Below are 20,331 nucleotides of genomic sequence, written 5' to 3' on the forward strand. Positions count from 1 at the left end.
GTTATAACACTACTTATACACTCGAGTGGAGATACGTCGTTCAAATAATTTTACTCGGGCTGCGCCCTCGTGAAATTATTACGCCCGACATATAACCACCCATCGTGCATAAATAGTGTTAAAGCACTCTTTAGCTATAAATTATTTCTTAATTAAGCATAAGGAATACAATTTTATTAAAGAAATCCGCATTTAACAATTACGTATTTGTCATTTAAAGGTGGATAATCAGATTTTGGTCATGTAACGGATTTGTTTGAAACTTTAATGTCTGATCATTTACACCCATTTATGTTCTCTTAACGCTTAATACAAGTTAGATTTTCACTGGAGGTATTTTTAAAATTTAATTTTCCTATCCTGGTTGCCCAACCAAGATGGAGTTAATTTATCATAAGTATAAATTTGATAAACATACTTTGCCTAAGGGAAGGTATAAATATTAGACATATTGTAATATATTTGTAAAATATTTGCATTAACAATTATGTATTTAGTTGTTATTCATTAGAAACGCAAGTTTGAAAAAATATTATTATTTCCCTTTGTCTATCTTGGTTGCGCAACCAAGATAGATTGGAAATAAATGAATTCAGAACATACACACAGCTTTAAAGCTTGCCTTTTGGTTAGGATTGTTAAATACTTAATATGTCTATCAAATGCAAATGTAAAACTAGAAATTGTATCGAAATAAGAAGAAATATCCAGCTTTTTAAATACTTTCATATTAAAGGGGAGTAATTACAAAATTTTATAAAAATTAATAAAATATACATTTCCAATAGGAATCTATCTCTATGTAATGGGTCTTTTGTTCCTTAAATAAATCTCTACCAGAATATACAAAAAGTAAAAAATGTCATAAAATGTTGTTTAAATATGATTGACTACCTTTAATATTTGGCAATTGGCCTTCAATAGAAATAAAAAGATAACGGGCTGTGCAGTTTATTTACATAATGCACACTTGAAGATATCTTAAACTTTATAATTTGCAATGCATACATGTAATTATTTTTGATATTGAACAGTCATAAGTTAGTAACAGTCATAAGTTAAATAAGCAATATTTTTGGCGTATTGTAATGAGATATAAATTATACTTCCGGTTTGCGATTTTCTTCAAACATGTATGTTTAATAGTGGAATAATAGTAAAATTGTGTATGTATCAACTGTCTGTTCCAACTATAAGCAATATGTGACTTTGTGATATAAATAGAATTTGAAAATCATGTCGGCAAGTCCGGCAGATCTACGCAAGAAGAAGCGAAATAAAGACAGCTCGTCCACTTATCTTATCGTTTCGTGCGGAAAAACACAGAATGGAGGACGTGACAAACAAAACAATTGTGAGACTAATGCAGGTAATCTTGGTGTACAGAAACGAAAAACTGTACACTACAGAAGAAACGTACCTTCCAAAGATCAAGTAAAACCCGAAGAAACGAGTATGAATACAGCAGCAGAAACCAACGAAAACCAGGGTGAAACGGAAGGAAATTCTGACGAAAATATATATTCAACCATTTGCAAAAACGACACAAATTTAACGCCTCCGAAGTGTATTCACAGCACTCCAGTAAGGTCCAAAGACTGCTTAGAGGAGATCTACCTACATCCTGTTTACACGGTCTGTTATTTGCTTTGTATGATTAGGTTTACATTTTCGTCTACCCTCATCGAATACGCGAGTATAGGTTTCTACTTGGAATATTTCTATGATTAACGCGTTTGCATCGCACTTTTATGCAAGTGATTCACATGACGGTACATGTATTACGTTATACTGACTTGTAACTTACGATAAAGAGTGCGGTTTTGTGCACTGTTAACCGTTTTGTGCTGGTACTCATTAATCTTCGCCAATATTTTTGAGCGTGGCGTCTTAGTTGTTATACGCCATACTTTGTATCCTGAAAATATCTACATTAATTAAAGCGACTAACCCACACATTGTGAATTGTAATTTTAAAAATTCGGCCACTGTTTCATATATTTACATGAAACGTAATGGTTGACCAGATTATAGTTTCTAGAATTACGGGAACATTCGAATGTTTGCAATTTTTCTCAGGTATTTTATAAACCGTTACAATAACCTTTATTTTGTAAACATTGATAAATATAGAACGAGACGCGACAGTATTTTTAGACGCTATCATCACGTGGGCAGCAAACTCAAAAGTGCGCATGTAGTTTGATGGGTCAATCTATATACTCGTCTACCGATTAGGGAAGTCAGCATGATTTACTTTGCCTTATTTAGGTAAGAACTACTATATCGTACCGAATAACACTACCTAAATAACGGACCGTTCCACTATTAAAAGTACACAAACATCGCTCGCAACAAAAGCGTACTATAGGTAGGGCACAGTATTATGTCGTGTGGAAATGAAAACAAAATAATAACCTAAAGTTAAGTCAAAACACTAACTTTACGATTTAGCAAGTGATTCCTCGTTGGCTGAGCGATTACGGTATTTATATTATACCTTTTCGTCGGGAGTTCGATCCCCATTTTTTTTAATTTGCCTTACATACTTTGTGCAAGTTTGTTTTTCTCTGGATTCTAATTTATTGTTTTGTTTCTTATTTTCGTATAAAATTGGTAGCATCTATAAGTCAATCAATCTTAAAATTATGTCCGGCCAATGCTTTTATTAAAGTGAAGTGTAAGATTGTTATAACACTTATAAAACTTACTCATACAGGTTTAAAAATATCACAAGAAAGCTGTAAAACATTAGATCATATTAAAGGTTGAGTGTATTTAGACATAATTACATATCAATTGCAACATTCAATTTAGTGAAGTTGTTAGAACTAGATTTACTAACTAATTTTAAGAAAAAAATAAAGACAAAATTTAACGGGTCTGGAAATCGAACTCAAGACGAAAAAGTATAATACGAATACCGTAACCGTTCTAGGCCAACAAGAAATCACTGACTGCATCGTAAATGTACTATGTGTACTGACTTTATTTTATGTTATTGTTTTGTTTCTTTTTATTTCAAAACGTCACAATAGTGTGCGATACCTATACGTCTGCGCTTTATTGATAATCCCGTGATGTTTGCTGACAGGAATTCCATTTTTTATAAACCCACTCCGGGAGAACTACGTTCCAACGCAAGTCATGTCTCAACGATATCATGTGACATATCTCAACGACTTCTGGCTACGGTATCGCTCAATATGACACGGCTTATATTATTTGCATATGTATCAATTACTTTTATTTTATTTACTTATGTCTTGACTTGAACATTTATTCAGATTCTAAAAGTAATCGCATAAATTTATTAAAACATTTAAATTTTAAAAGCAGTTGTCTGTTATTTAGAAAATAGAAGCATTTTACTATTTTACAGAATAAAACAAATATACAACACTTTTTCAACAGCAATACTTACTGACAGTCAATGATCTATTAAAGACAATGCCAGTTTTAATCTTAGAAATATATCTCTGCAACGGCTTTATCATAAACGAACAATATTTATTAAATATCATGTCCCTCACTCTAACCGATGATGTTACTAACTCTATACGCGACAAAGGCAAGCGTTACTGACACTCATCGAAGTATTGCTGCTTAACACATTACTTATATTCGAGTAAAATATACAATATCTGTGACTGAAAATCAGATTTTGTTCAAAGTATGTACTAGTATTTTTATCCGTTTCTTTTATTATCATTTGACGGTTTCTTCAAGATATCTTACTAGCAATATATATGAGGTGGCGCGGAGTTGACTTATACTATTGCATGCGCACACCTTAATTATTATTAAGTGTGTAAAAAGATTCTTTTGAAGCACAGGGCGCAGCTAAGAAACCTGAAATAAGCATGTAATCGTAGGTTATAAGATTTGTATCTAGGTATATGCACGCGTTCTGCAGCGGAAATATAGAAATATTGCGAGACTTCAATCAAACCGAGTCTGCAATTTTCACTGTTTGCCTTGTTCTCGGTGCTTCCGAGGGATCTACTTTCCAGATTTTATTTATGAAGAATGAATGCTTATTTATCGATGCAAATCTAAAAATCTTTTTATAATTACTACATGTGTATAATTCATTATATCAATGAAAAAATTGTTCTTTAGCCCAAGTGGAACTGAAAATGTCCTAGTTAAAGAACTTAAAAACGTGACGACATCCATGAAACTGACGTCACAATTGACGACACGCACTCGAAATGAAACTGAAACGTCAATATTTATAAGTTATTGACATTGTTTTTAGATATAATGCACTTGTTCTGCAGCAGTAATACTGCGCGACTTTAGGAGCGCAATATTATCCGCGAAAGAACGAGTGCATATATCCACATACCAAGTTGATAACGTTTTTATTACATACCTACTATCAAGTAATTGCTTTATGTCTAAAGTTTCTTTCTGCTACGAAAAACAGGAAAAAGTACGAGAAGAATTTCTCCAAAAATCTAATAAACAAATCAAGCTGACGCGCATTCATATTTTCCGCAAGTTGAACCGTCAAATAGATGTCGCAACGTGCGCGTGGACGTCATGGACATCACGCGATTATTTCCACTTAAACGTTTAGAAAACATTTCTCTCTGATACGAAAGCGTTGTCCGCAATTTGTACAGTTTCATAAATTGGAGAGCGGTGCATTTAAGTAATAATGGCCCTGCCAAGGTGATAATAGCCCGAGGGCTATTATTTTCTTTTAGGGCCATTTTCACTCAAAGACACCTTTATCCCATCTATTTACCTGTTTATTACACGTGTACCTATAATCTTGTAAAAAAAATTTAAAGTGTATTATTTGTTCAAGCATTTAATGGAGTTTTTCAGTTTCTGTACTATTTGGATAAGAGGCTATATGTTGTATAAAATCAAATGCATTGATAGTTGTACTTTTTACATAAAGCATAATTTAGGGTTGAAAAAAAATCATTTCATGAAGAATTACTTCGAAGTTAATATACGACTGGGTTGTGCTTTCTTGTCATTGTTATAATCGCCCGAGGGCTTTATTCCGAGGACCATTATGAAACTTGGCGTGCCATTGCGGCTAGAAGGCTTATTGACTTTTGACTTATTGGCCAGCCGTTTATTGACTTTTTTATCATATACGTTCACTTCATATTTATCTTGGTATTTTCATTCTATATATTTTCCAAACACGTAAAAGAATTATTTGTATTGCTTTTTATCAACAATGCCATCAATATTTGACAATCGATCTGATTCAGCGCTCTTTCAATCGCCATAATAATGTTGCTTCATGACGTCAACATCAGAACGCGCTGACGTTCTGGTTACCCGGGGCCGTTATGGTTTTGGCGCCAGAGGCGCACTGCGCCATTATGGATACATAAACAGAATCCGTAATGACCGTTTTAAATGGCTTTTTGTTACTATTTATAGTAACGTATATAATCAGGAAAAATATTGCACGATCACAGTCCATTGAAACTCAATCGAAATGATTGTAGATATGTAATAAGGAAAAATATTTCTTGTACAACGGACTGGCGTTTCCGTCGACTTTACCCATGCCTGCAAAACCCATCTGGCATCCCCATGCGATGGCTCTCGTTCTGGTTATGATAACTTGCGCTGCTTTGATATTATATGGTATTGTATATGTGAACTTAGACAATATCAGGTACTTTGAGACCTACTCTTCGTCCTATTTATATGTAGTATTTTGTCGGTCTGAAATACGTTATTTTACGGAAAGGACATACCGTTACGCTTTAAACGATAAAACTAAAGTGGAACTTTGTTATTGTGCTTCACTTGAATGTAATGACGTCACTTCGGCTTACGGACGTTCATTTCCCGCGCTGTGGGTGCATGCTCTGCCATAAGAATGAGTACTGCAAATGAAGTACATTGTATTTCTAATTGCTTTTAAATTTCTGTTGTTATTTGTGAAATACGGTATGCAACAAAAATGATCTGTCAGAATGAAACGCTTATTTTTATACGATGTGCAAGAAAAAAAATCAGATCAGTTATGTGTTAACGAACTCGACAGAAATATCCGTCCTGAGGCAGGCCCGTAGACAGAGGTAAGAAAATAGGGAGGCACTTTCTAGGGATGTCCGGGGGCATGCTTCCCCAAGAAAGTTTTTAAGCTCACCTGAGCCAAAGGCTCAGAGTGAGATTTTGTGATCGCTCACCTTCCGGCTTCCGTCCGTCCGTCCGTCCACACTTTCCTTTAAACAACATCTCCTCCTAAACCACCAAACCGATTTTGATAAAACTTTACAGAGATGATCCTTGGATGGTCTTCGTTAAGAAAATGTTCAAAGAATTGAATTCCGTACATAACTCATAAAGGAAAAAGTTTGAAAATCTTCTTGTCCAAAACCACAAGGCCTAGGGCTTTGATATTTGGTAGCATCATCTAGTGGGTCTCTACAAAGATTGTTCAAATTATCTCCCTAGGGTCAAATATGGCCCCACCCTGGGGTTCACATTGTTTATATAGACTTATATAGGGAAAAACTTTGAAAATCTTCTTGTCCAAAACCATAAGTCCTTTGATATTTAGTATGTAGCATCAACTAGTTGGCCTCTACAAAATTTATTCAAATTATCCCCCTAGGATATAATACGGCCCGCCTGGTGCGTCACATTTTTTCTATAGACTTATATAGGGAAAAACTTTGAAAATCTTCTTGTCAAAAACAAAAGTGCCGAGGGCTTTGATATTTGGTATGTAGCATCATATAATGGACTTCTACCTAGGTTATTCAAATGATTCCCCTAGGTGGAAATATTACTCCGCCCAGGGTGTCACTTGGTATAGAGAAAAAACTTTAAAAATCTTCTTGTCTAAAACCACAAGACCTAGGCTTTTGACATTTGGTTTGTAGCATTGCCTTGTGGTTCTCTAACAAGATTGTTCAAATTATTTCCCTGGGATGAAAAGAGGTCCTGGCCTGGGGTCCCAAGTTTTACATAGACTTATATGGAGAAAAAACGACCATGAATATGACCGACTGACCTACTTTCTTGTTTTTGAAGCTTTAGCAAAGAAAATTGTTCAAGCAAGCAACTTTACTCAGGTGAGCGATATAGGGCCATCATGTCCGTTTTGTTTCAAGAGTGCCATTTAGTGCATTTTCCTGCATTTCAAACATGTTTTTGTTACTTTTAAGATATCTATTTTGGAAGAAAATAAATGACATTTAAAAGATTCGCATACATTTTTGAAGAAAAATAGGAATTTTGAAATAGCAAAAGTATTTGCGATTATTGTCACTCTAAAATTATTATTATTTTTATTATTATTATACCAGATTTATATAGCGCTCTTTTCATGATCAGTTTCACGTTCAAAGGCGCTTTACATAGTTCAAATGCAGCCACACAGGGCGCATAATTCATCCTCTACTAGTACAGACACAGAGCGATCTGACCAGAGGGACAGAGTGAGACAAAGCCCCCACGACAGAGAGATCAGAAATCAGATACAGGCTTGTCCGGCTAACTTAGCCTAGCTCGTTGCGAATAGACAGCCTGGTTCTTTAACGTGCCCAGTGTATAGCACTGATACACGCAAGGACTGCCTGGGTTCCTGACCAGTACACCTCTAGTTGGGTGGGAAACACTGAAAAGCGTTTCTGAAAATTCCCGAGTAGCTGCCGGGGATCGAACCCCCGACCTCAGGATTGGAAGGCCAGTGTGCAAACCACTGAGCTATCCATGCTCTTTTAAAGGCATATGGTCATGTTTGCTTGGTTCTTACATCTTCTGTTTAGTAAATGTATGTTCACTTATAAACTTTTAGCATGATTGACATGAAACGAAAATTTGAAAGAAGCAACATAGTTTATGCATATACAAATATAATACAGATATGTAATTATAAATGTACTTAATACATAATGCCAGTAGTAGGAAGTTCCTGTTACGTCTTTGTGTCCCACAGGGCTGGCGGAGTCTTATCCCTTCACTCTTCCTGCTTTTTATCAATGATCTGGACTACCGAAAGGAGTTTAGGCCGCACTTTACGCTGATGACCTGATATTATGGTGTAAGGAAAAACATGACAAAACAGCCACACACAGGATGCAAGAAGCCATCAACAAGCTTTTAGCTTGGCTGAAGATTGGTGTGTCTCGATCAATGCAAAGAAATCGTCCACTACACTATTCTCCCTATCGTCAAAGCAGAGGGCGGGAAAAATTAAGATGGGAAATACTTCGCTGACTGTAGCAGACGAGGCACAATACCTTGGAGTGAGTTCCGAGAAACCTTTGACAAACGGCTAACCTGGAAACCCTACATTAGTCAAACAGAAGGAAGGCACGTAGGAAGTTGGCCATGATGAATAAACTTGCTGGAACAACGTGGGGAGCAAATGAGCAAATACTGAAGACAGTATATCAGGGAACAGTGAGACCTTATTTAGAGTATAGCTCAACTGCCTGGTCCATTACTTCTATACCTAACCAACAGGTTCTAGACAAGGTTCAAAACCAAGCATTGCGGATCATGACAGGTGCAACAAAGTTTATACCAATCTCCTTCATGGAGAAGCTAACAAGTACATCCGTTACAGGAAATGAGACATGCAAAGGTCCTACTTCAAGCAGAGAAGTTCAGGTCTTTTCAAGGCCATCACATAAAGCCAATGTTGAAGGCTACACCAAATATCGGCTCAAACGAAGCAGCTTCGTTCACGAGGCAAAGAAACTCAGTCGCGAGTTTTAAACTGAGCTGCACATACCAACGACGATTTGTTTTCAGCGATTGTGAGACTTGCTTTTTTTTTCTTGACCGCGGGAAGCAAGAGGATGAAGGCATTCGGAAGAGCCTCACACTTGCTATGATCAATGAAGATTATCCTCCGATAAAACATGGACTCATGTCGACACAGATGGAGTAGTCACATGCGCCATCAAAGATGGAGAAGCAGGAGTTTTTATTCAACCCATCTGGCAAGTGAGAAACACTACATGCAGCCGCAGGAAAACACTGAAGCAATAACCAGGACGAGAGTAAAGCATTTATGAAGACTGTCTCAATGGTTGAAGACTCGGCAGAAGAAAGCTGCTCAGTCGTCTTTCCCACAGATGCACTGTCTGTCATGGAAGCTCTGATCAACAATAAAGCTCCGCAGCTAGCCAGGAAAATAGAGAGCCTGACTATAACCTGCAAAGTAGCACTTTAGTGGATTCCATCCCATTGTGGACTTGCAGGCAATGAAGAGGCAGACCATATGGCTAGGCTAGGAGCTCAGTCAGAACAACCAACAGCATCTGTGAGCTATAAAGAGAAAGTCGCCATCATCAAGGCACTAACGAGACCAAGGATTGAGGAAGATGCTTTTCATCTCCTTGATTGGTCTGAACAAGTGATGTCCGGCATCGCTCAGTGCACAACAAGCTCAATGCTCACATGTACAAGAAATACAGACTGACACCATCACCAACTTGTCCATGCGTAGAGGAAGATCAGACTATGGAGTATATACACTTCAGATATGTAAAAAGCATGGCCAGGAGTGAGCTGCAATTTGGCCGATAGATACGGTAACCTCAATCCGCCAAAATCTATATGGAGGCATTGAGGATCTGCGGAAGATCACAAGTTTCATCGAGGCTACTGGTCAAACAGTATTGTCGTGAACGAAGAAGAAGAAGAAAAATTGACCTGGCCGGATGAAGTTAATCCCTGGCTGATACAAATAATGGTAATCTTAAAAAGCGAGCAAAATAGGTGGAGCTACAGTGGTTCCAGTATAAGTTAGATAGCAAGTAAATAAAAGATCAAGTTGCCGAATATACAACATATCCTGCACAATAATGCAGTGGACCGCCGGGAAACCCCGCCCCGCCAGATCGTTTAAAATGCACTATGATAAATAAAATCTGGAAAGTAGATCCCTCGGAAGCACCGAGAACAATGCAAAGAGTGAAAATTGCAGACTCGGTTTGATTGAGTCTGTTCATGAGCAGTAATGGAAAATGCAACACTACCCACGTCCCCTAGCACCGGCTTAAGCAGTATTCAATCTTCAAATCTAAATGAATTGAAATCAATGCTCCCGAAGGGCCAGAAAATATAACAACACTGAGATGAAGTCGGGGCGACTTTTTACGGCCGCCACACAGCACTTAACACCCGCTGTTGTGAAGTAAATAAAATCTGGAAAGTAGATCCCTCGGAAGCACCGAGAACAATGCAAAGAGTGAAAATTGCAGACTCGGTTTGATTGAGTCTATTCATGAGCAGTAATGGAAAATGCAACACTGAGACTTAATCAAACGCTATGCCCTGAGTTGAATCCAATTACTTTCAAATTCAAGCTTTTTTAACTTCAACGCAATGTCATTAAGGCGGGTTTGCAATGCGACTTATATGACAATGTATAATGCAAGTAGTATTAAGAATATTTTATACCACAGTCACACATACGGCGCGGATAGCTACGTTTAGCTACGGATAGAAACGTAGTATCCCGTATCGATCCGTACCTGAGCCGTACGGACTGGTACGGATTGATACGGGTTACTACTTTTAGGTACGGCTCAGGTACGGTTCGATACGGATCGATACGGATTACTACGTTTCTATCCGTTGCTAGACGTAGTAATCCGCGCCGTATGTGTGACTGGGGTATTACCTAGATATAGTTTTACGTACTGTATCAGTTTACGTATCCAGGCGCCTAGCCAGGGCATTCTTCATAGTACGCAGAGGTAATGCGTAGGGGTCTTGGTATCCTCACCATGATTTTTTTTTTCATCTGAGAACCGCAAATGGTGCATTTTGGTGTGTATTTGTAGCTAAACATTGCATGAAAACCTTATTCGTTCTAAAATATTTATATAAAATGTATTATTTTACTATTTTCCTGCTTTGTCATTTTGATCTCGCGCTTCGGGTATCGCCTTCCCATGACAAAGAAGCGTGAAAGACGAAGCACGAGATCACAACGGCGAAGTGCGAAACTATGAAAATTTCAGGCTTTAACATTAGCATTGGGCAGATTTCGTACCAACAATACTGAATCATAAAACAAGTATATACACGTAGCGGGATTGTTGATATAATATTATCTAAACGACATCTAAAACCAAGTATTACACTGAAATCTTGTTTTGATGATTTTTAAAAATGTTGTTTAAGGTCTTTCGAATATTTATCTCACTGTGAATTGATTGTCAAATACTGTAATATCGTATGACTTGTACCGGTGTCAATAGCGTAATATTTAACTAGGTGTAATGAATGAATTTCTATTGAATTTTATTTTCTATGGGATAATAGTTGGTAATTTCATACTCTTAAGTACAATTATAACATATTTCTATGATATCAAAGGCTGAGCGTGAAGCTATTATATCTTTTTTTTATTTATTTATATACCGTTACAATAGTTTCGCGCTCAGCTCAAGATAAAGTAAATATTATGCGAGACAAACGTCTGCAGTGTTACACAAAAAGTCATATTCAAAAGCTTTGAGCCTTAAAAATGTATTTTTTTTCGATTTCTCAACCAACATTTTATTAATTGTTTACACTGTATTATAATTTTGTTATAGAAATTTCCTCCTAGACAGCGTATGATTGTAATATTTCACATGGTCAGGATTATTACAAAATAAGCGATCAGATAGTAGGATTATGAGATAAATTGCAAAACTGTACCTAAATTGTTATAAAACTACAAATACAAATGTTTGGTGAATTTCAATGCACGTTAAATCAACTATAGGGGACATAATGAGAACAAAATCCATGTCAAAGTTATGGGACTTAATGCAGTCAACTATTTTAATAACCCTTAAGGCACATGTGAGGTTTCAGTTTAATTCTGAAAATTGTGACTTGCATGCAAATTTTCTAAGTTCAAAAGGGGACATACTTTGCCTAAAGTACATGTCAGTGTTATAGGGGATTACTTTTATTTACACTGTCCCATGTCTTTGGAACATGGTGGGGGTAAGAGTGAGGTTGGGTGCGCACCATAAACCGGTTTAAGCTCCCCAGTGGTGTTTTTGCCACTGACCGTTCCAAGGCGGTGCCCCACTGTGTTCCTTTGTTTGTTCGTCTTGTCCTTATGTGTTGGCTTTGAGTGTGTGTGTGTGTGTTGTTCGTTTTGTCCTGATGTGTAAGCTTTGAGTGTGAGTGTGGTGCACGCGTTTGCGTGCTGGGGGGTTCGTTTTGAGGAGGCTGCGCTTTTGGTGCGTGGCACTCCCTGTTTGATATTTTTCTTTGTTTTTATAGGAATTGACACAGTGAGGTTGGTAATTGATCTAGAAAAGTAAAAAAGTAAGTTTCATATCTATATGCCTTAAGTATATAATAGCTGTATGTACCTTAACCAGGATTTCCTAAGTCGAAAAGGGGACATAATTTGGCTAAACTGCAGGTCAGAGTTATGGGACTTGATGCTATCAACTAGTTTTATAACCCCTAAGACACAAGTGAAGTTTCAATTCAATATCTGCATTAGTTTTGGAGATAGTAACGTGCATGTAAAACTTTAATCAGGATTTTATCCAAAAAGGGACATAATTTGCTCAAACTATATGTCAGTTATTGCACTTTTTATTAAAGAAAGACTTAATTAATCAAACGCTAATGAAATTCTTCTATGCCCAGCTGAATCCCATAATATTAGAACTTCAAGACTGTTGACTTTAACATCTGAGCCATGCACAAACATAAGCGCAATGCCATTTAGACGGTCTTCTCCAATGGAAGTTCAGGACCATGTTTTGAGTCTACGCAAGGCGCTAAAACTTCTTTCGCAAGAGCATGAACCGACTGGCAGTGAGAGAATGAGCTTGAATATAGTATTAATATTCGGTGGCAAGGTCAACCGTTGTTGTTGTGATGTTAATCGTAACGCTTCGGTCCTCTCCGAGTTAAGTTAATCTAATAGGCAAATAGCTTGTACGAAAACTATGCTACAGTGCAATTATTCGTGATATTAAAAACAAATGGGAGAAAATAGTTGAAACAAAATAAAATTAAATTAGATAAAATAAAATCAGAAAATAGTGCCTCAGCTCGGATACGCTTTATAAAATGATGCCTCAAAATTTTTTCTCATTATCTTGGCATAAAAACAGGGAGGCACCGGCCTCCCTGTGCCTCAGTGTAGCTACGGGCCTGCCTGAGGGCACTTGCGCCTTGTATTGTTACGAGTTATGACGTCTCAGGTTCCTAATACATTTGCACGACGTAATAATAATTATTATATGCGGACAAAATGAGCAATACGCCTGCACATGGTGCCGAAAACATTTCTTACGAAATAGCTAATTTATGTGGAAAGTTCTTGAAGTAATGCTTTACGATCCTGATTATCTATACAGAATTGATTACCGGCGTACACATGTACGTACTATCTAATAAGTGTGAATGTATAAGCTATTTTGTAACATTAATGAAGCGTTCTACGTCTCTCCGAGATAATTGAGCCGTGCCATGAGAAAATCAACATAGTGGGTTTGCGACCAGCATGGATCCAGACCAGCCTGCGCACCCGCGCAGTCTGGTCAGGATTCATGCTGTTCGCTTTCAAAGCCTATTACAATTAGAGAAACCGTTAGTGAACAGCATGGATCCTGACCAGACTGCGCGGATGCGCAGGCTGGTCTGGATCTATGCTGGTCGCAAATGCACTATGTTTGTTTTCTCATGGCGCGGCTCAATTAAAGATTTTAAGGTTCGTGGTGACGGAATGCGCAAGGTGCCCCTCCGAACATTATTTCATATACGGACGGGCATCTTGGTAGAGCAAACGACCTTTTGCAAGCGTACTGGATGGATTTCTTTCATGAAAATCCCACATCCAAAGCTAAAGTTCAAGCACATAGATGAAAAGGCAAAATAAAGGAAAAAGACGTTTCAGTAAAACGACAAAGTAAAGGAGATTCGAGTCACTGCACGACTTTTATGAATTATGTTTGAAAAAGAAAAGTAAAAGGGTGATGCAATATGCTGCCTAAGTTTGGATTATCTTAGTAAATGCACAAGTTTCGAGAACTTAATAAGGAAATTGGGAGATGAAAACAACGCAACATACTAGCAATGAAATTTTCAGGAAATGCGCGTGTTTAAAAAGGACGAGAAAGAAAGACATGCTGTAAAGTTTAGAAAATATAATTGTTATTTTCTTCCAGTTATTAAAACCTTACAGGTTCTCTATCCGCTTTTAACGTAAAATGTAAACATTGCAATGCATAACATGTATACACTTTTTCAAAACTGACTGTAAGAGTAATGGTTCAGCTGAGCACCACTTTTGTGTAGGAGCCATCAACAATGCTTACAAGATTCCATGGAATTTGATATAAATGAAAGATACTTATTTCTATTGAAGAGCATTAACCTTACATTTTAATTTTCATGCTGAAATTGTACATGATTTTATTAATCCATTTCAAAGAATTTTACTCCACCCTGCGTAATACTATAATGTGTATTATTATAACGACAAATACATTTGTCATACTGATTAAATTGTTGTATCTTGCCCAGACGTCATCCAGTCATTTATGAAAATGTCAAAGAAATGTTCTCGACGTAAAGATAAGATGTACATAAGAATTTTCTACAAGTTCAAATGGTAATTATGATACTGAGACTTTGCAACACTGTATGTGAGACGTTGTCACATAATCTCTGTTATCGTTGCGGCCTTGCAACATTTATGTAGCTTACATATGTGTATTTGTAACTAGTTAATTGTATCTTGCAAAATGCTGCAAATAGCTAATATATCTTCCACACATCAAACTCATCTTTTCAGTTATGAAACGTAGAATATATACGCTTAATTACACATAATATATGAATCAACAAGGTCATTCGAAGCGACACCGTAGCTTCATCGTTGAGGTATGTCACATGATATCGATGAGACTTGACTTACGTTGGAACGTAGTTCTCCTGGAGTGAAACCGGAAAAAAACTTATCAGAAATTGAAGACGAATGTTTTCATCTTAAATTTATTAAGAAAACAACGATTTTCAACAGAATTTGATGTAAAATACATTGTTAGAACATCCAACATGAAGCATATAGGTGCATATAGCAAAAGTTTGATATTTTAAAAATCTGACACCACGATGTGTTGGTTAGTCGCTTTAAAAAACCTATACAGTAAATCAATGGCACGGCGGCGTACTGATAAGCTCTCAGATTCCTACGAGCGTTACCATGGCTTAAAGTTTAGTTCAGGCCATTATATTTTTCTTTTTAATTTGTATCGATATTTACGATTTTTTTTACATTATTTTATGAAACGTATCACTTCTCTCATATACTGGCGCTAACTCCTTGTATCGTTCGTTTAACAAATGAACAATTGTCCGGTCATTAAGACTTTTGTCGACATTTTGTAGAACGGTTTACTGACATGTGCAAAGAAAACTGTTGAATAGTAGAGTATTTTTTTTTTTATAAATGAACGATAAATCATGATCATGTGACAATTTTCCAGACTGTTTAGTTTACACATGAAACAGAAAACAATGGTATGGTCAGACATACGACACGAACCCAAAACCCCGAGTTTGGTAGCTGAACGTTTTGTACGCATAGCTATATTTGTACATGCGACATGAGGATGTTAATTAGGAAATATATAATTTTTTATTGGTTTTTCAATAATTATAGCGTTATTTAGGTTCAGTCGCCAAAAAGTAATGTACGGAAACATACGGAATATTCATGAGTCAATACTTACGGACAATACCCCACTTTGTTCCTTTCCTTTGTTTTGTCCTTGTTGTCTAAAAAGTTTTAATTTGTCCATGTATTTCTTAGCGCATGTCAATAATGTGCATACCGATATATATACCAACTACGGTTGCACTCAAAGGTGACTAAGTTCTTAAAAACGTTCCTATTACTATTAAATCTTTGTCTTTGTTTTCATATTTTCTAACAGATACATTTCGCTATAATTTTGTAAAGGTATAGATCGATAATCTTCCGAAACATTGCAGAATGATACATAATTTCTCTTGTTTAAATTATCAAACGAAGTATTTAATTAATGTATTTAAATGAAACATTGAAGTTTTGCATGACTTGTATAGGCGTTTTATAGGATATGCATTATCACAAAATACTTTAACTGATGTCTGAAATAGTGTGACATTTATATCTAAAAACGCTATATGTTCATTGAAAAATGCTTCGTTTCTCCAAAGTAGAAATAGGCAGGTACTTGAAATGCAGCTCCCTAAATGGTCAGTTTAAATTCCTTATGCCATGACACACATTCTGAAACAATCAAAGCAAAATCCCCTCGAAATATACATAATATGAAGATTTTCATATTTTCAGACTTGGGATGGTCAAATTGAAAAACGTAAGGAAAACATTAAGAGATGGAAAGTAGACCGGGAAAAGAAGAAGCGACTTTTATCAACATCAAGTACTACATCCATACGAAGTTTCTCAGAGGACAGTTCCGATGATTTGTTTGAGAACGACGATACTATACAAGTAAGGGTCATTGATATACAACCATTTAACACCCCCATGTGGGTTCCATTTTAAGGCGTGGCGTACTCTGTTCTCTGCGCAGGGTATGTCCGACCCAACTCGACTTCCTGATCTGGATGGTCTTGGTGATTGGGTCTTGCTTCGTGCGGCGCATCAGTTCCTCGCTGGCAACGTTGGTCAGTGTCTCCGTCTTGTCTTGCATGTGTCCATGAGAGTGTGACAGCAGGGCGATGTCATCTGCAAAGTCAATGTCTTCAAATTTCCCATGAGGGTCAACCAAATGCCTTTGGGTTGGTCCATGCTGGTTTTCATTACCCAGTCAATAACCAGCGAAAAGATAAGGGGAGATAGCAGGCATCCTTGCCAGACTCCGGTATTGACCTCAAAAGATGGCGACAGGTCGGCGTTGTGGATGACGCTGGTGTTCCTGTAGAGGCTCTGGATGATATTGACGGTCTTCAAAGGAATGTCATAATGTCTGAGGATTCGCAAGATTGTTGCCCAATCCACCATGTCAAACGCCTTCTTGAAGTCGACGAAGTTGACGTACGTCGGTGTGTGCCACTCCAGCGATTGCTCGATGATGATGCGTAGAGTTGCAGTCTGGTAGATGCACGATCTCCTGGTCCGAAATCCTGCTTGCACATCCCTCAGTGTGGCGTCAACGGCGGTTCTGATCCTCTGTAGGATCATCCTGGTAAAGACTTTGCTGGATAATGGAAGAAGTTGTATCCCTCTCCAGTTCTGGCAGTCGCTGAGGTCTCCTTTCTTTGGAAGCTTTACAATGTAGCCAGTCCTCCACTCTTCGGGTATGTCTTCATTCTCCTATGCTTCCTGTAATACGTTGACCAAGATGACTGCCGTGGAGTCTGGGTCTGCCTTCAAAGCTTCTGGAGTAATGCTGTCCAGTCCTGGAGCTTTTCCATTTATCATCTTCTTGATGGTCCTATTTCTTCTTTGCTGATGGGACCCAGGTTGACGTCTAGATCTTGCCCTTCTTCAATGCTTCAATGATGGATAGATTTGCCACTGGCATTCCGTTGGGAAGGCCGCTAAATTGCTCCTTCCACCGGTCTAACTGAGCACCACCCTATCTCTCTCCTTACTGGTCGCTTGGTGTTGGCCTTCCTGACAGCTGTCGGGTGATGTTGTAGAGTGTCCTCATGTCGGTTTTTCCCGCTGCTTTCTCTGCTACTTCAGCAAACCTGTCCACTAATCTCCTCTTTTATCTTCTTGCACTCCTTTTTACTTCAGTGTTCTTCAGGGTGTATTATTGTAGAATTTGTTGCTTCTGTGCTGTGATTCTCCCGTATCCAAGTCTCTGCCTTATTGTCCTTCTCTCTTCTATCATGGTGATAGTATCCTCTGACAGCCAACTCTTGAACTCCCTTTTTCTGAAGCAAAGTTTCTCTTCAAAGGTCTCTGAGAAGGTCTCCTGACTCGTTCCCACCTCTTCTCCAGTGAGCTGTTCTCCAGATCTGCCAGTACCAGGGATCCTTTAGGGAGATGGCAAGTTCCTCCTTTTGGGCTGATGTCTTGAGTTTAGAGACGTCGAACTTCGGGTGTCACTGAGAACCAATTTTCTTCACTGCTTGAATTTTCACTTTCAGCTTTCCTATCACCGAGTAGTGGTCTGATCCCACGTCAGCATATGCTCTGACGTCCATTAAGGTCCTTCTCCATCGAATCACTAGTACACGTCAAATATTAGAAACATAGTATTCCGAGTGAAACAGGCAAAAGAGATAAGAAAAAGAAGTCTTGCATATGCTCCAATTTTCCATTGCTACACATATTAAATTTAAAAACTATTTTCCAGACATGTGCTTGGTTAATATATCATCAAATTCAGATGTATCTATACGGGATCGGTAGCATAAATCCTTTTTATAAGACAGACATAAGTTCATTTTTGTTCTCAAAACTTTACCATCTTTAAAGTATCTTTGGATTCAATTCGAAATGAATATCATCCACATAATTGTCATTATCTTAAAGTGGAATTATACGCATTTTTCAAGTAATAATTCAGCCGAAATAGATGTGTGTGTGAAAAGGGTGGAGAAAACTATAGCTTTTACCCAATATACCTAACTCTTCCTGTTACCAGTACGAAATAACAAGTTTCAAAATATGACTTTTCTTATTTTGACTGGGGCAGTCTTTTTAAGAAAAGTCAAATTGTACGCAAGAGTTGCTTCTCTTCAACTTCATAGATCTCTGCCTATAGGTAAGAGAGATCACTGCCTGGAAGATCGAAGAAAAGAACTATTATTCTGATTGCTCTATTTCTAAAGCATCACACTTCAAAAACATATCCGACATTATCGTTGATTCAACACATTTAAATGCACAACAACCGATAACTGCTTTTATAACATTCACCAAAAACACAGTATGTGCAGTAAAGTGCGCATAATGCCACTTCAACTAAATATTACAGTTTATATTTCGTGCACGGGTTTATCAAATTTTGTGTTAATAGATGTAATAATACCGTATAAAATATATTAATATTTATTTATTTATTTATTTGGGTTTTACGGCGCACTAACACAGTATAGGTTATATGGCGCCAAACAGGACTACAAATTTTGGTTTCATATCTCATTTACATCAAAATAAAAACATGAGATGTGGAATTAAAATTTGCATACCTGCTGGAACCACAGAGTTACAGCAAAACCAAGTGTTAAGACCCTATTAGTCGCCTCTTACGATCATGAAAGGGTAAGGCAGTGGTTCCAATTCTTTTCATACACAGATCGTCCCAGAACCACATGGAACAAAATATATCAGTAAGCTCAAATCCAAAACGGCGGTCAGAAGATGTATTTTTGCGGATAGAAAATATTCTTACATTACTAAGCTCGATATTTATTCGTTGAGACAGGCAGAGGCAAATATGTTGCAAAAAGATAGGAGAAAACAGGCACCACCACCACGTAACAGTCTTGTCAGTATTATCAGGCTTGTATTACTTACTGTTGTCAGTGTGGGTGTTGTTGGCAGCTTCAGTTTAACTCTTATTTTCAGACCAGAAGGTAAGTTGTATTTGCAGCGCAACAAAACAAGTGTACTAACATTTTTTACCCGAAAGACTTGGAGCGACTGGTTGAAAAAGTTATACATTTGATATTATTATAAAATAATTTAAGTACAATAGTAGAAGCTATGCTATAATATGTGGTACTCTGTTTTCAATTATCACCATAAACCGTAAGTCTGAATAAATGAGATAAGGTGAGTGAACGTCCTTATTTATGAGAAGAGACGATGTTATTAAATATCGTGTTAATGGTAGTTCACCAACGTTGCTGTTCATTTTCAATTATTTTATTCAGCAGCTACTGTAGCAGAACATGATACTAAAGCTGAATCAAGAGTTTTGTCGGATTTAGAAAGTTTGAAAAAACTTTTGGCGTTGCATGAGACGCAGATAGAAATTCTAAAGGTACAGATAGAGAAGAAGAATGATCAGATTGCATTTCTAGCTATGGAAACAGCAAACTTAAAAGACAAAATTGAGGGTATGGTTCAAATTCAAAATGGTATGGAAGATCAAACGTATGCTAATGTATGCTAATTGTCAAACGTAAATGACAAATAGTTTATGCTTAATGTCTTTTACTTCTGAAAAATGCCAAATACTCAATGCTAAAATCTACAGTCTAAATGTTATATGCCATAAACTTATTGCTAAATGTCAAAGGTAAATGTCAACTAGCTGATGCTTATTAATAATGATAAATGCTACTGATTGTTAAATTCTTCAACTTGGGTGAATGGCTTGTATCTCTCCGCAACTTTTCATAATTTCAAAAATATATTGTTATACCAGTCTGAAC

The 20,331-nt window shown here is 37.2% G+C and overlaps 1 protein-coding gene across 1 annotated transcript; it reads left to right on the forward strand.

Moving 5' to 3' along the window:
- Window positions 1-989: 989 nt before the first annotated feature.
- LOC123532768 (uncharacterized) lies at window positions 990-20,069 on the forward strand. The gene is made up of 4 exons (XM_053533201.1): window positions 990-1,635; window positions 16,322-16,483; window positions 19,377-19,527; window positions 19,828-20,069. The coding sequence occupies exons 1-4, from the start codon at window positions 1,237-1,239 to the stop codon at window positions 20,067-20,069; spliced, it is 954 nt and encodes a 317-aa protein (XP_053389176.1). The 5' UTR covers window positions 990-1,236.
- The last annotated feature ends 262 nt before the right edge of the window (window positions 20,070-20,331 follow it).

Source organism: Mercenaria mercenaria, unplaced genomic scaffold (assembly GCF_021730395.1).
Source record: "Mercenaria mercenaria strain notata unplaced genomic scaffold, MADL_Memer_1 contig_2109, whole genome shotgun sequence".
NCBI classification, from domain to species: domain Eukaryota; kingdom Metazoa; phylum Mollusca; class Bivalvia; order Venerida; family Veneridae; genus Mercenaria; species Mercenaria mercenaria.

Coding starts and splice junctions, on each gene's coding strand:
- LOC123532768 (XM_053533201.1), top strand. CDS start 1,237: ATGTCGGCAAGTCCGGCAGATCTACGCAAGAAGAAGCGAAATAAAGAC. Junction 16,484..19,376: donor AGAACGACGATACTATACAA/GTAAGGGTCATT, acceptor TCGTTGAGACAG/GCAGAGGCAAATATGTTGCA. Junction 19,528..19,827: donor TCTTATTTTCAGACCAGAAG/GTAAGTTGTATT, acceptor TATTTTATTCAG/CAGCTACTGTAGCAGAACAT.